A 15,082-nucleotide genomic window follows, 5' to 3' on the forward strand; every position below is an offset into this window, starting at 1 on the left:
TTCTATTTAGTGGCAGATACTATTCTCAAAAGGATAATACGTGGTAAAGATACAAAGGAGATTGGAATGATAGCTGTTCGTTTCCTGAAGGCCACATTTGCAATACTTCTCATGGACTCTGCTCTATGAACATTTGGTTAGTCTTTGAATCAATAATAGCAATCTCTCTCTTACTAAACGCTAAGAATAGCAGATAATTTCACGAGCTCCTATCCAGCAACCCCTCTTCTGAGACCTCACCCCTTGTCCCCTCCCCATCTCCACCCCTGCTGACAGTTCAGAATTTTAGGATGAAGGGCAAAAACTTAATCATAGCATTTAAAAATATTTTAAAGTCTCTTAAGCATTTAACCTACTCCTACTTTATCCAATCTTGTCATGTTAATTGAACATTCTGGCATTAAAAAAAAGTTTTAGATATATGGCTAACCAAGACCTTTCTAACTTTCAAGACTCAAGGCTGAAACACCTTTCATTAGGTACCTCTTGAAATGGATTTGTACCATAAGCCTCAATGTTTTAAAAGGAAAAGAGTTAGTTTGGTATTTCAGACTTGACTCCATTTTTCTAACTATATTAGTTTTCTCAATTTTATCCAGAAATTGAAGCTTTTATAAAACCCTTACTCATAGATTTCCCCTAGATCTGACGGATCTAGACTCTTAATCTTCACAGTGTTACAAATGCACACCTTGCAGAGATGACAAAGTCTGACTCCTTCCGTTCCCCCAGAAGATAACTTTTACAAATGAACTAAGTATTTTAAGGAAAGGTACACTGTATGTTATGGATTAAACTAACGTAACAGAAGCCCATTCTGAGTGTGAAAAGAACAAATACTGGATTATTTTACAGCAATTCTACTAAAGCCTACTCTAAACTGTGGAATACACCCAATATTCTTAAACATAAACACACACAGCTAAGGGAGGAAAAAAGAAACTTGAACCCCATGAGCCAAAACTAACCTGCTTCCACTAACCCTAGGTGCTAGCATATCCCAGGATACAGCACAGCAGGGAAGAGAGGGGAGGGGAAGACTCAAAGAAATACGCACTCCGAGTGTCAAGCTCAATTAAAGCTGAAGACCATCCCCTGTTGGAATTCTAAGCTGCTAAAAATAAAATTTCACTAAAATAATACCACAATGGTACTATATATAACCTCATGACAAAAGATTCCTCCTTACCTAAGGTTTATAAGGCTGCTATTGCTGGTATAATGTATCCTAAAGTGATCAAATAAAACAAAGCATGGTAAAGACTGCTTTATTGGTGGCAGCTAGTACAAGTCAATAAATATTGATCCCCAAAGAAGAACTCAAGTTAGTTATCAGACTACTGGTCCACAGAGAACTGAATGGAGTTGAACCAACCGATTGCTGGGAGGATAAACTGAAGTCAACCCTGCTTCTTGGGGAATGAAGCCACAGCCAGCTGATACATGCTATACGCTGTTCCTGAAAAATAAAGGAAATAAGAACTTAACAGGAAATTCTCAGGTTTAAATGTATAAACCCAATATTCCAGCTAAAAAGTTGTAAGATAAAGAGGCAAGGCTGGTGTTAAAACTACTTTTATGGGAATATACAGAAGTATTTTGATAGGTGCTGGCAAAATTTAAAATAAATACACACAAAACATGTTTAATCTAGTTTTCATATTACTTAACTTGTATAGAAAGTGTTGGATGCAGCACAGTAAGGTACTTGTTAACGTAATGACATGTAAAAACATTTAAAATAAGATTAAGAACATAAAACCTAAAATTGCCTGAGAAATGCTAAGAACGATTCAAAAGCCAAAAGGTCAAACAGGCAAAGCCTTCCCTGAAGTGTATTATCAATATAAAACCAAGCAAGAGGGACATATAATTTTTAAATAATCAAATTTTAAGTAAGAATTTCTAATAACTGGAAATTTATTTTTAAAACTAATTACCAAAACGTCTACGAAATAGTCACACTGGCCAAAAAGAACTTAGGACTTCACCTTAAGAAAGCCCAAACGTCACTATGTGCTTCTTGTCCATAAAATGTCCCTTCACTGCATTCAATTCAAGCCAAAAAAAGGCACCTTGGCATAAGCATAAGGGGACTTGGTGATGAGGGTTCAAACACCAGCTCTTCCAAAGCAATATTATCTGGGTAATTGACATAACTTCTCCATCTTTAAAACGAGGATACGTTACAGACTTAATACAAGGGTTACAGAAATCCACATATGTGGCACTCCTATCAATAGAATGAGCACACGGTAATCACTCTAATACTGTTTCCCTTTCTCCCGCCAGGGAGCAATCATTCAGATTCCTAACTCTGCTCCTAGCATGCTAATTTGTGATATTCCACTGCTAATATTGAACAATGGAACTGCCCAATGCACAGAAAAAATATCAAAGCACTTTACATGCAGTAAAAGTATTGTGCTGTATAAGGTTTTATCTCTGTCATAAATATGTATGTACAGGGATTAGATGTAAAGTGTATTATTATTATACATCATAGTCAAAATATTTAAGAACCCCTGTTACAGGAGATGGGATAGAGCTGCTATCTTTGGCTCTTCCAAAGGCCTGCAGGGCCACCAGCGGCACATTCCAAAAGCCACCTCTATCACAAGATAATTATCAAACTTTATCGGTTTATTTTTTTTAAAAGACATTAAAACGTTCTTATACAATATGTATCAATCACCTTTGTGAGTCATTATATGTAAAGCAGTAAGACCTCAGATTCTGGGGACAGACTGCCTGTGTTAAAATACCGGCACAGTGAGAGCAATGATGTTAGTTATCGCTACTATGATTTTGCTATAGAGCAAGCATTCCAAATGTCTTACCACCAACTGTAAGAATCATGGTGGCTCTGTACAGGAGGGCATCAGCTATCCCACCCTTTAGATGCACTGGAATTCCATTATCCTCCTAGGTTCAAAAAATAATAATTAATGTATATCATTGGTTTCCAACTAAATGAAAAAGACTAATCCATTCATATAAAATTAAGTGGCTTCTTAAAACACTGAAATTGAAATATTTTAAATATCAAAATTAAAAAGGACTACCCTTTTCCTGAATCTTTCTCTACTGCAACTACTTTTAAAATAAAAACTCCTAAAAATCAACATTCTTTCTTTTAAAGTTAATTTGAGATCTAATAAAATGTTCTTTCCAAAGAACACATAAACAGTAAAGCTGTGAAAATATATTCATTGAGTTCATCAATTTAATTATTAAAAAAAGCAATAATCATCACACTTTGGTCATAGGTACGATCTTTTTTTCCCTTAAAAAAAAAGGAGAGAGAGTTTTGGTTTATAAGCCTAAATTATATCCTTAGTCTCCCAATCCAGCACCTGGCATAGAGTAGGATACTTAACACATCTGTTAAATGTAAGTATTTTATTTTTATGCAGCATACATGATACTTTTTTTTTAACCACTTAAAATTTTCTTTATGAAACATCAGAGATCACAATTAAACAAAAAAATCACTGATAACCTAACTACTTATAAAGGTAAGTGCTCTGTCCCACTAAGTCTTTCCTCATGAGAAAACCACTATTAACACATATTAATACATATCCTTAATTTTTTAAAGCTTGTATTGTCATAGCTTCTAATTTATGCACATACTTGTTTAATACACAAAATGAGATTATGCTATATAATGGCCTATCACAGATTTTTCACTCAACATTATCTTAAAAACCATCTAGCCCATTTAAACCTACTTTGTTCCTTTTAATGGCTACACAGCATTCCACTGTGCAAAAAATAAAATTACATTAGCCAATCCTTTATTAATGGGTATTTAGGTTGTTGGGTTTTTTGATATTAAACTCCCATAATGATTAATAGCCTATTTCCTGTTTTTATATATTTATGCTACTATTCTGTAGGAAAGATTCGTAAAATGGGAGTCCTGAATAGGATATGTACAATAATTTGCTTCTAATACTTTCAAATACTCTAAAATTTCTGTACCAATACTACTTCCTAGCATGTATCAACGTACTGCATAGGAACGCACTTATCTCCCACACCTGGCTAACATAACCTATTTTAAATCTTCTAAAATTTTGACAATCGAACAGGGAAAAAAAGTAGCAACTTGTCATTTTAATTTGCATTTCTTACTGATTTGTAGGAGCTCTCTGTATGCTAAGGTTATTAACTTTTTGTTAATATTAAAAATTTTGTTAATTTAAAAAATTTTCCCTCAATTTGTCACTTACCTCAATTTGTACCATAAGTACATTTAAAATTTTCGTGTCACCAAACCTTGCAATTTTTCTCCTTTACAGCTTCTAGGCTTTGTAAAGACTTTCTTAGGATGACCCCTAAGATTAAACCTGCTTGTGGTAATCATTCACAGATACATTAAATATCACATTGTTTGTACACCTTAAAAAAAAAATCAGGTACAACCTAAATACAAACTATTTATTTATATTCTTTCTTTCTTTCTTTCTTTCTTTCTTTCTTTGTGTCAGGTCTTAGTTGCAGCACGTGGGATATTCGTTGTGGTGCGTGGGCCTCTCTATAGTTGTGGTGCGTGGGCTCAGTAGTTGCAGTGTGTGGTCTTAGTTCCCCCGGGGCAGGAAGGATCTTAGTTCCCCCATCCCCAGGGATCAAACCCGCGTCCCTTGCATAGGAAGGTGGATTCTCAACCACTGGACCACCAGGGAATTTCCAATGCTTGCGATTTTTACTTGTCAATCATACCTCAGTAAGCTGGAAAAAAATTCTCCTATATTTTCTTTTAATATTTTTTGAGGGAGAAGTATTTATATCTGCAGTTAATCTTTTAACACACAATACAGAACGGATATAACTTTACTTTCTTCAAAACAGCCACCCAGGGCTTCCCTGGTGGCGCAGTGGTTGAAAGTCCGCCTGCCGATGCAGGGGACACGGGTTCGTGCCCCGGTCCGGGAAGATCCCACATGCTGCGGAGCGGCTGGGCCCGTGAGCCACGGCCGCTGAGCCTGCGTGTCCGGAGCCTGTGCTCCGCAACGGGAGAGGCCACAACAGTGAGAGGCCCACATACCGCAAAAAAAAAAGACACAAAAAAACAGCCACCCAATTCTTCCATTCCCCACTGATATGAAATAGCACCTTTAACATATACCAAGTTTCTACATATATTAATGTATTTGTTCTGGTTCTGGGCTCTTTCTATGGTCTATTTGTCTATTACTGTGCAGCTACCCCAGAGTGCCAACCCAATGTGACTCCTCCAAAAGAAAGTGTCTTTGATCTTTACCCCTTCATTTCTTCTGCTTTCCCAAGGGCCTCTTGGTTATAGCAAATGCCCAGTTAGCTATCGACAGGCAGTTTCCTATTACTCTTCTGCTAATACAACAGGAGTGTTAACAATCAGACGTCTCCAGATTTACCTCCTATCGCCAACTTTTGGTAATCTAATCATAACAAGTAACAATCTCCTATAAAATACTTCAGTACCTGAAAGAGCTTTTGTTTCTCTGGAACTTTATTTTCAAACTGCCTGCGTGAAGCAGTACTTATGGTCCTCTGGGCAATCTGACGAAGAGCCTGAAATTTAAAAAAATCCACATATACTAAACAGACTTAGGGCTTAAAGAAACCTTCAAAACCAACCATTTCCAATCTTCAGTATTACAGAAAAGTGAAACTGAGAGTTAAAACATATCCGATTTGTCAATAACAAAGTCACAGACAAGCACTGAGGTTTTCCTATTTGTCGCCCCGCCACTGCTCTTTATATTACATTCTGAAGTCTCCAAACACCACATTTAAGAAGCAATTCATGTAGATTTTGAGGGGAAAAAAATCATGATCTTTACCTGAATTGAACCAGTAGCATTATATGAGGAAAACATACTGATATATAGATATTACAGAAATAAAGAATGGTTACAAAATACACGAGGTTCGAAGTTTTTTATTTAAATACTCTACCATATTATCAAAAATCTATTACTTGATATCAAAATAAACTGGCATGATTCCTACTTAATTAAAATGCTTCCCTCATTACATTTTCCCCAAAGAATTAATAGGGCATAAATCTTTTACAAGAGACTTGCATTACATATCCAGTTGAAATAAATTACAAATATGCACTCCACTTTCTAAAATAAATAATATATTGAGAAGATAAGTAAAGCTTTATTGGATAATTACCGAAGAAAACGATCACTGTTACATTTTCCTTCTCTTTTTCAAAATTTGGGGTTAAATATTTCACATGCTCAAAGTCGGTGGAGCGGTGAAGGACCCTGCAGAACCGCCTGATGGAAGCAACACGACCCTTCGGCCATGAATGCTCCTAAAGTGCCAGCCAAAACAGAAAGGCTTGCTTTTTAAACTGCCTTCTGCTGCTCACAAACCTCAGAGTCACTGAAACTCAAACCCCTCGGTATCCGAGGAACGTCCTTCTGCTGACGCTTCCGGGTATCAGAAACTTCGCACCCGCACCCACAAGATTAGGGGTGGCGACTAAGAACCCAAGGCTTGTCTAACGCACAATCCTCTGGTCACCTCCCCAGCTTCTCCACTCCTTACAACTACCCAGCACAGCTTGGGGCAAGAGTGATCCATGGAAGGGAAGGAAGGTCAAGCGAAAAGGACACGGACCAAGGAAGGTGACCTCCGAAGCCGCCCTCTCCCTCTCTCCTTCCCTCCCACGAGAGGCTTTCCTGTCGCGAACCTCTAGCCTCCGCTCCCAACCCTCTCGCCCCACATCCCGAATGCCAGCCGACAAGCTACTCACCAGCAGACTCCGCAGCATCTTGGCTCCGTTACGGCCCACCAACCGCGACAACTGAACACCAGGAACGAAGATCCACACGCCGGAATCGGAACTACTTTCTGGCCTTGCTCAGCGCCTGGAGCCTAAATACTTCCGGGCGAAGGAGGGACTTGCTCCTAACCATAGAGAGCGGAAGAAAAGAGAGAGCGGCCGGACGGCTGTGGCCGCTCTAGCCGGCGGGCTGTCTCTGCGCCTCGACCTCGCTCTTGAGCCGCCGGTTACCCCGGGAGCGGAGGCTGGGGGTAAAGGAACGACTTTTGAGACCTGAGAGGCAGGGAGGGAGGCATTACGTACTCGTTTAACTAGCTCAGATAAAATTAATGTGAGACCAGGCTATCGAAGAAAATTAGTGTGTGTATTTTGAACGAGAAGACGTAAAACTCTGAGCAACCTTTGAGCCACAGTTTAGAACGCTGGTTTGGCCGAACTCTAAACTGTGAAGCTGGATGAAATACAAAACAAAAAGTATAACTTCTCTTACACGGATACAATCAGTTTTCTCCACTGTTGTGAGGACGTTACTGTTCCGTGTGCTGAGAGTGTACTGTGTAGAGCTGCGTCGGGATACTACTTTTTATCTTGCTGCACCTTTGGGTGCTGCAGAACTCCCCATGCAAGAAGCTCTCCCACAGTGTCGCGAAAGTGTGGAAGCTGTTCACTCGTTTCTCTGAGTCTGGGAAAACGCTGAAAAGAGGGGGAAATTTTAATTGGGGGACCAGAAATGGGAGGGCAAATCTGGACTCCGGAGTCTTGCTGCCTCAGGCTAGCAGGGCACTTTCCATGGTTGGAGTTGCCAGGCACAGCAATTACTGTACAGATACCAACTGTGCTTAAATAATGCCACATTACAAGTGTCTGTTACAAATGGCCACCCTCAAGCGGGTATAAATACAAAAGTATCCACCCTATACCACAGTAAATGTCTGTCCACCTTTTTACAAACTCATAATTATTCCACTGTCATTTCAAATAGAAAGCTGATGATGTACGGGTTCAGCATAGGTGAAATGTGTAGATAAAATTAGTAATATTGAAATTATTATTCCTTCTAATCTTTAGACTTAGACCCACCAAGTTACTTGTTCCCAGTTCAAGTTACTTTCCTCACCGATTTTAATACCCAATTATTTATAAATTTATATAAAGGCTTAAATGGCAAATGGTCAAGAATCAGAACTCTATTTCAATATCATTCTGGTAGTAGTGAAACGCTGGATTGGATATGAGTCACCAGGACAGAGAGTCCATTAGAAGGTACTTATAGTAATCCAAGGAAAAAAGAAAACCTGAAGTCAGTCAACAGCAAAAGAGATGTAGCTAAAGGGATGTAGATAAGGGGACGGGTTAGAGAGCCAACAATGAGGAAGTACCTTCAAAAATCAACAGAATGTAGTGATTTATTGGATTGGGAAGTTGGGGAGGAGAGCAGATTTCTGGCTTAACTCATAAGATGGTTGGTCATACCTACCATTCACTACATCGAGGAATATAAGAGAAACACCAGGCTAGGATGGGATAAGTTCCCTTGATTTGACAGAAGGGAGTGGTCGTCGTTCACTGAGTGCCATTTTTCTATACTTTGTGCTAAATGAGTTTCATCTATCACTTCCCTTATTCCTCAAATCAATATCTGTCAAGTGGGTATTAAAATCCCCATTTTACAGACAAGGAAATGGTAAAGTAAATGATTTAGGGGATTAAATAATCTGAAGATACAGTTTATGTATTTAAGAGCCAGGTCAGCCTGATTCTAAAAACCGTATTCTGAATCTTTCAGGTGCAGATTGATAGTGAAGAGACTACAGTGCAATAGTGGGATGAAAGCCTGGCTGAGGTTGAAAATAGTAATAAAATAGAAACTGCTCTTTTACAAGCTTTGTCGTGAAAAAGGAATGACAACACACCCTGGGGATTAGACCACTGATTCAATTGCAATCTGACATATAATTGTAAATCTATTTCTTTCTGCACTGCTTGTCCTTGAAACAAAGTGGCATATAAGTCTTGACAGTGAAAGTGATGTATGGTGAGTTCAATCTTCTGGCACATCACCCTGCATAGAAAAGCTTGTGGCATACAGACAAGCTCCCATTAATGTCACTTAAAGTACATAGTTTTTCAAAATGTACTAAGATCACCAAAAGGTACTTCAACTCTTGGCCCCAAGAGTTTGTTTGTCCTATCACTCCGGTAAAAATGAAAGAAAAGGAATTGAAAGGGTATGAGTTTTTTTTCATTTTATTTTTTTTATACAGCAGTTTCTTATCAGTATCTATTTTATACGTATTAGTGTATATGTCAATCCCAATCTCCCAATTCATCCCACCACCACCACCACCCCGCCATCTTCCCCCCTTGGTGTCCATATGTTTGTTCGTATGAGGTGTTTTTAGAAACATCACCTTAAATGAATCTCAAAGGCATTATGCTGAGTAAAAGAAGCCAGTTTCAAAAGGTCACATATGATATGATTCCATTTATGACATTCCAGAAGACAAAACTATGGGGCTGGAGAAGAGATCAGTGGTTGCCTGGGCTTATGGGTGGAGGGAAGGGTGACTATAAAGATGTATAGTAAAAGGGAGGTTGGGAGGTTTTGGTACTGCTCTGTATTCTAAAATGGTTACACAAACCTATGCGTGTGTTAAAATTCGCAGAACTGTACACTACAAGTACAAAAAGTAAAGTTTACTGTATGACAGTCTAAAAAACATTTCTTAAAAGACAGCCCAAAAGGATGGCGACCAAAGAGGAGACAGAAAATCAATTTCAACAGATTTCTGGAAAACGGAAAGCAGATGGGATATAGCTGAGCAGGACCAAGGAAGCCACAATCTAAAGGGACTGCAAGGGGGATGGATACCAGTGAGAAGCATGTTGATTGGTTCTAAAACCCCTGAGAAGCTCAGACTTGAAAGTAGAATTTATAGCAAAGAGTGGAATCAAGGGACAGGCCTGAAAATGAGTAGTTGAAAATTATATACAACAGAATGGTCAGCTCCCTGCAATCTCTGCCCTACCCCTCTCGGCCAAATACAGTCTCTCACCTCGGTCACTGTCTCCCACAGGTAGAAGGCAAGAACATTTTTATCTGGAAAAAGTAATGGGAGACAACTAGGTGGAAGGCATATGCAAAGGGATGGGTATAGCGGAAATATGTGAAGTGGAAAACAGAAGCTGGGGTGGAAGACAAGGCAGAAGCAGAGAGTTCAAAGCAGTAAGAGACAGAGCCTCTTTCAACCCCTTCCTTTTGCAGAAGACTAGAGAATTCTTCCCCAGAGAAACTGAACAGTCCCACAGAAAAGGCCTCCAGCCAAATGACTGGCTCCCTGACAGTCATTCCCTAATGCGGTGCTTCTCAAAATTCAGTCTACCTACAGTTGCTGACCTGCCAACTATTTATTACTTGTCTAAGCATTTTATCATGAACAGGAACAAATAATGCACTCAGTGGCATTTTTGAGCAGCACTGCGCTACTGAGGCCATCACTTGTCAAGCACTGCCCACGAACAAAGAGCTTTCAATGAGTTTTGGGGGTCCATTTATACATGATAGATTGCTGAGACTAGCCAGAAATACAAGGAAAGTCACCTACGCGAAAAACTGAAAATAGCTCCAGTAAACAAGAGAGTGAACTAGGAAACAGCAGATCCAACACAGGAGGGTGACAAAAAGAGGGAATGTGATAATGGCTGAGTAGCTGTCTGAAAAAACCACCTGTACAGATTGGCAGAGAAGGACAAATGCAGAATAGATCTTTCTAGCAAAAACAGGGAATCAGGTTATCAGGTATTTGGGGACAAAAAAACCTTCAAAAGACTAGTGATAAGAACAGGGTGGACCTGATAGAAAAGTTGGAAAAACTTTAAGATAGGCTTCCAGAAAGTTATGTTGATGTTAAAAGTGGGGTGATTATTAATTCCAGGAAAAATAAAGTGTACAAAGTATAATCTTGGTGCTCTGCTTTGCTCTAAAGTATACAGTATTTTTAAAGTCATAATTAAACAACTGCTAATGTGTTTATTAAATATTATAACTATATAATGGGAGAAGGGGAATTATGTGTGTTAGCTACATCATCAGGTAATATTATCAAGAAGACAATAATGTCTAAAACTGTTAAATCAAGCAATAGTAGAACAGGCATATAATTTAGATACACTAAGATAAATACCAAAAGTAACAACTTTTGAAGTCAAAGTAATTGTCTCTAGAAGGTAGAAAGTTGGGACAGGTACTGCTGTTTTTCATCATAAGGCCTTTAGATTTTTTTTAACTGTGTACACATGTTACTTTGACAAATTTTACATATATGAAAGAAAATAAGGTCACCATGGTCTGATGTGATTTTAGACATGATATCTATTTATTTATTTTTAAATGATATTTATTTTGAAATTTCAAATGACATTAGGGGAAATGTGATTTTTACGTTTATTGAAGGGGGCATGGGCTAAAAAGGGGCTCTAAAACACTTTACTAGATTATCCAAATACTACAACAAACATTTATGCACCAAATTCTTCTCGAAGCAGCACTTCCTTAGTCCCTCCACCCTCCCCTCAAACTAACCATGTTGGCAAAGAACAGAACTTTGAAGCTTAACCAACAAAGGATGGTACAATAATTCTAAGGCAGTGTTTCCATCAAGACAGGGGGCAAGCAGGCTGAACAGCAGTCGTTACGCCTACCACTCAGCTGCTCCTCTTTGCTAGTCTGGCTTTTCATTTCCTGTGTCCCTGCCCAATTCATTATTTTCGTCATCATTGTCTCTATACCAGTTATTCATTTTCTATTTACCAGAAGTTTCCCTTGATCTAATACCAAATTTAGCCTGTCTGCTTATAACAGGTTATAATCTGACCACTTCTTGGTAAGAACAGATGTTTCTCAGTAACATGCATAAATCCTGCAGTTAATGCTATCAGAGTGATCAACATATTCACATATGGCAATCAAATCTAGGCATGGAAATGTGAAAATATGGACTCATTGAGCCTGGGCTACAACTTAGTGCTAAACACCTGCAACAACACTGGGGCACTGTTATTTTAGCAAGACACCTGAACATAGCAAAATTAATTTTGTTCATTTTTATTAATACAGAACATACTAACAGAAAGTTATCTTTCAATATAATCAAAGTTACAAATACTGTAACCAAGAAACAAATAATATTCACTTGACTTGACTCTCCTCTTCGTTGAATAATTTTCTATTAGGTAGTACAGATATTTTTACCAATTTACTTTTAAACTGCTTTCTGATTTCAAAGAAATTTCTTAGCTTTTACTTATTAAATAATTCCTTCAGTTGGGAATTTCATATATCAAAATATTTCCTGCAAGTTAGTACATTCTTCAACGCCTTCTACTTAACCTAGTTGTCTTAAAATGCAATATGATTCTTTGACAGTTGAGTATGACATCAGTGTTTCCAAAAGATCAGCATAAAGCCCATAAGAAAGAAATGTTTTCCTTCCGCCAGTCACAGAGGCCATATGAATGTTCCACATTCTTCATATTCAGCAACAGGAATCGCTTACAGCTCAAATGGCAGGAGACAAGGGAGAACTTAGGCCATCAATGTACTTGTAAAATAGATAAAACTCCAAATATATTTTAAGATTCCGTCTTGACCACAGATGAGGAAGTGTTGGAAGAGCTCTTCAACTTTTCTGTAGCAGCACCTCTGGTCCCCCAGTTAGAAAAAGAGACGCAGGACGGCAGTCCTTCTTAAGCAGCACAAACTCAATCTGCAAAGACTGGGAGAAGCCCTCTCCGCCAATGATATACCCCAGAAAATAAACTGCCATGTGCAAGAGAGTCAGTTATCAGAATAAATAACCATATTCTGAAGGACTGATAAAACAAAGAATAGTTTTACACAAAGAATACCCTATGCACTCAGAAATTTCAGGACAATTATACATTAAGTACTTAATGCAAGTAATATTCTATCTGTTGAAAGTCATTATGAACTACAACTTCTTTTAACTGAATTTCATATTATACAAAACTTAAGAAGTGTGGCACATTTCTACTATTAACCATTACATTATTTGTGTTTTTTTTTTAAAAAACATATATTAATCAAAACTGATACATTACCCAGACCTTTTGATTTAAAATATAAACGAAGGAAACCATTACAAACTCCGAATTCAAACAGGCATTCTTCTATACAAACATATGAGTTATTTTAGTTAAAAAAAAAAATAGCCATTTCAACGCAATTAAGCCACCTCTGATTAAGACATACATTTCATGCATGTGAAACAATAAGTTTACATTCAAGAATAAGTTCCATAGCAAACAAATTACAGCATTTACTCAATAAGGAATATTAAAAATAATTCCAGTTAATAGAAAATAAAATAACTTCAAGCACATATAATTTATCATGTACATACTCCAAAATCTCCAGAATTTAATTAGGAAATTTAAAGAACTTCTTTTTAAAGTACATCTTAGAAAAACCAACCAAAACAATCGGTGGCTTAACTAAAGAGAATGTGCATACATGTTCATCCTTGACCTATATGTAAAAATTGAATGAAATATAGAGGAAATGAAGGTTACTGTTTTCCAAAATTGCTGCAAGATAATATTAGTACTTAAGTCAAAACACCTACCTGCAAAATAAAAACAGCTTGAGGTATTTCCAATGCTGAAGCAAATTTCTTAATGTTAAATACCACAATGAAAACAGTCTCCTTTGAACATTTACATCTGGTTGACAGTTGAGGCAGAAGATAAAGGTCGGCCAAGAAGCTTTCCAAGCTCACCTATATTCTTTCATCCCTTATGAAGTGTAAGCTTCAAGGGAAATGGTCACATGTAAAAACATCAAATGAGATGGGTTTCCTGACTGCAACATCTTAACCAAATGGAAAGAGGAATTTTAAATCTTCCTACCGGAGACCTACCATGAGCATTAATTCCTATTCTAGACAGGTAAATAGGTCCTTTGAAATCAAATCTAAGCTTGACAAAGAACTGTACTGGATAAACTGAATACATGAACCACCTCAACAAAGATGGTACTTTAAGCCTTTACACACGACCCGTGAAAAGGATGAAGTGTTTTATTTAGATTTGGTCTTTCTTCATCTTTTTGTAACTATGAATCCTAAAGGGTTAGCAAGTCATTATACTCACACATCTTGTAATCACTTTCTTCACACAATAGGCACACATATACAGTATCATATGTCAATATAATATTATCAACACAGCATAAACATTTAAGCAGCAGACGCATTTCACATGAAAGAGGCTCCATGCATCATACGGACTGTCCCATCAGAAAGGAGACATAAGAATGCCATTTCAGCAGTTACAGTGTTGATATGATCAGTATAGCGAATTTGTTTTATACCCGTCATATATTTTCATAAGTCATCCATAAGGAAGAAGCAAAGGACAAAGACAGCTTTAAAAAAAAAAAGTTATGTGCCAACTTCAAAAATGACATACTAACCAGACATCAGCATTTGAAAGCTAGGTTGAATAGGACTGGCCTTGATGCACATGCAGTAAATTTGTTTTCAAAATATAAAATTAAATGGTAATGTCGGCAGTATTACTACTGTTTCTATATTTATGATTAATTACTAGCAGTACAACTCCCAGAAGGAAGGAGATGGATCCAATAGCGATGTAAGCAATCCCCAAAAATGGATTTTTTCCTCCCATCCATGAAATAGTGCTCAAGATCATCCGTTTTCGTCCATCAAATGAATGTACAGGGTAATCTGAAGAGTGTATAGGAAGACTTTTCCATGTCTAGTTACTTGATTTTTAAAATACAACTTAAAAAGATGGCATTTAATGGCTTGTAATTCATTGGTAAAATTCTACAATACACAGGCACCTTACTCATATGTTCTGAATCACAAAATAATCATATAATTATTATCCAAAAGGATTGATTTCACAAATTAAATGTTAGTAGTAAAAGCCAATATAGAGACAAGATGAAAAGGCAGAGGGCTATGTACCAGATGAAGGAACAAGATAGAACTCCAGAAAAACAACTAAATGAAGTGGAGATAGGCAACCTTCCAGAAAAAGGATTCAGAATAATGATAGTGAAGATGATCCAGGACCTCGGAAAAAGAATGGAGGCAAAGATCGAGAAGATGCAAGAAATGTTTAACAAAGACCTAGAAGAATTAAAGAACAAACAGAGATGAACAATACAATAACTGAAATGAAAAATACACGAGAAGGAATCAATAGCAGAATAACTGAGGCAGAAGAACAGATAAGTGACCTGGT

General features: G+C 37.5%; 2 protein-coding genes across 2 annotated transcripts in view; both read right to left on the reverse strand.

The window, feature by feature from the left end:
• Positions 1 to 1,252: 1,252 nt before the first annotated feature.
• LOC114896336 (cytochrome c oxidase subunit 7A2, mitochondrial) lies at positions 1,253 to 6,903 on the reverse strand. The gene is made up of 4 exons (XM_029224321.1): positions 6,761 to 6,903; positions 5,470 to 5,559; positions 2,841 to 2,925; positions 1,253 to 1,459 (listed from the first exon to the last, which is right to left on the reverse strand). The coding sequence occupies exons 1-4, from the start codon at positions 6,776 to 6,778 to the stop codon at positions 1,401 to 1,403; spliced, it is 252 nt and encodes an 83-aa protein (XP_029080154.1). The 5' UTR covers positions 6,779 to 6,903; the 3' UTR covers positions 1,253 to 1,400.
• A 5,973-nt stretch (positions 6,904 to 12,876) lies between these two features.
• Positions 12,877 to 15,082, reverse strand: part of TMEM30A (transmembrane protein 30A) — a 41,584-nt gene continuing 39,378 nt past the window's right edge. The window contains exon 7 of the mRNA XM_029223969.1: positions 12,877 to 14,556. Coding sequence (XP_029079802.1) covers positions 14,363 to 14,556 — 194 coding nt within the window. The 3' untranslated portion in view covers positions 12,877 to 14,362. The remainder of the gene's footprint in view (positions 14,557 to 15,082) is intronic.

The sequence above is a fragment of the Monodon monoceros genome, unplaced genomic scaffold, assembly GCF_005190385.1.
Source record: "Monodon monoceros isolate NGI ecotype Baffin Bay Population unplaced genomic scaffold, NGI_Narwhal_1 Super_Scaffold_15, whole genome shotgun sequence".
NCBI classification, from domain to species: Eukaryota; Metazoa; Chordata; class Mammalia; order Artiodactyla; family Monodontidae; genus Monodon; species Monodon monoceros.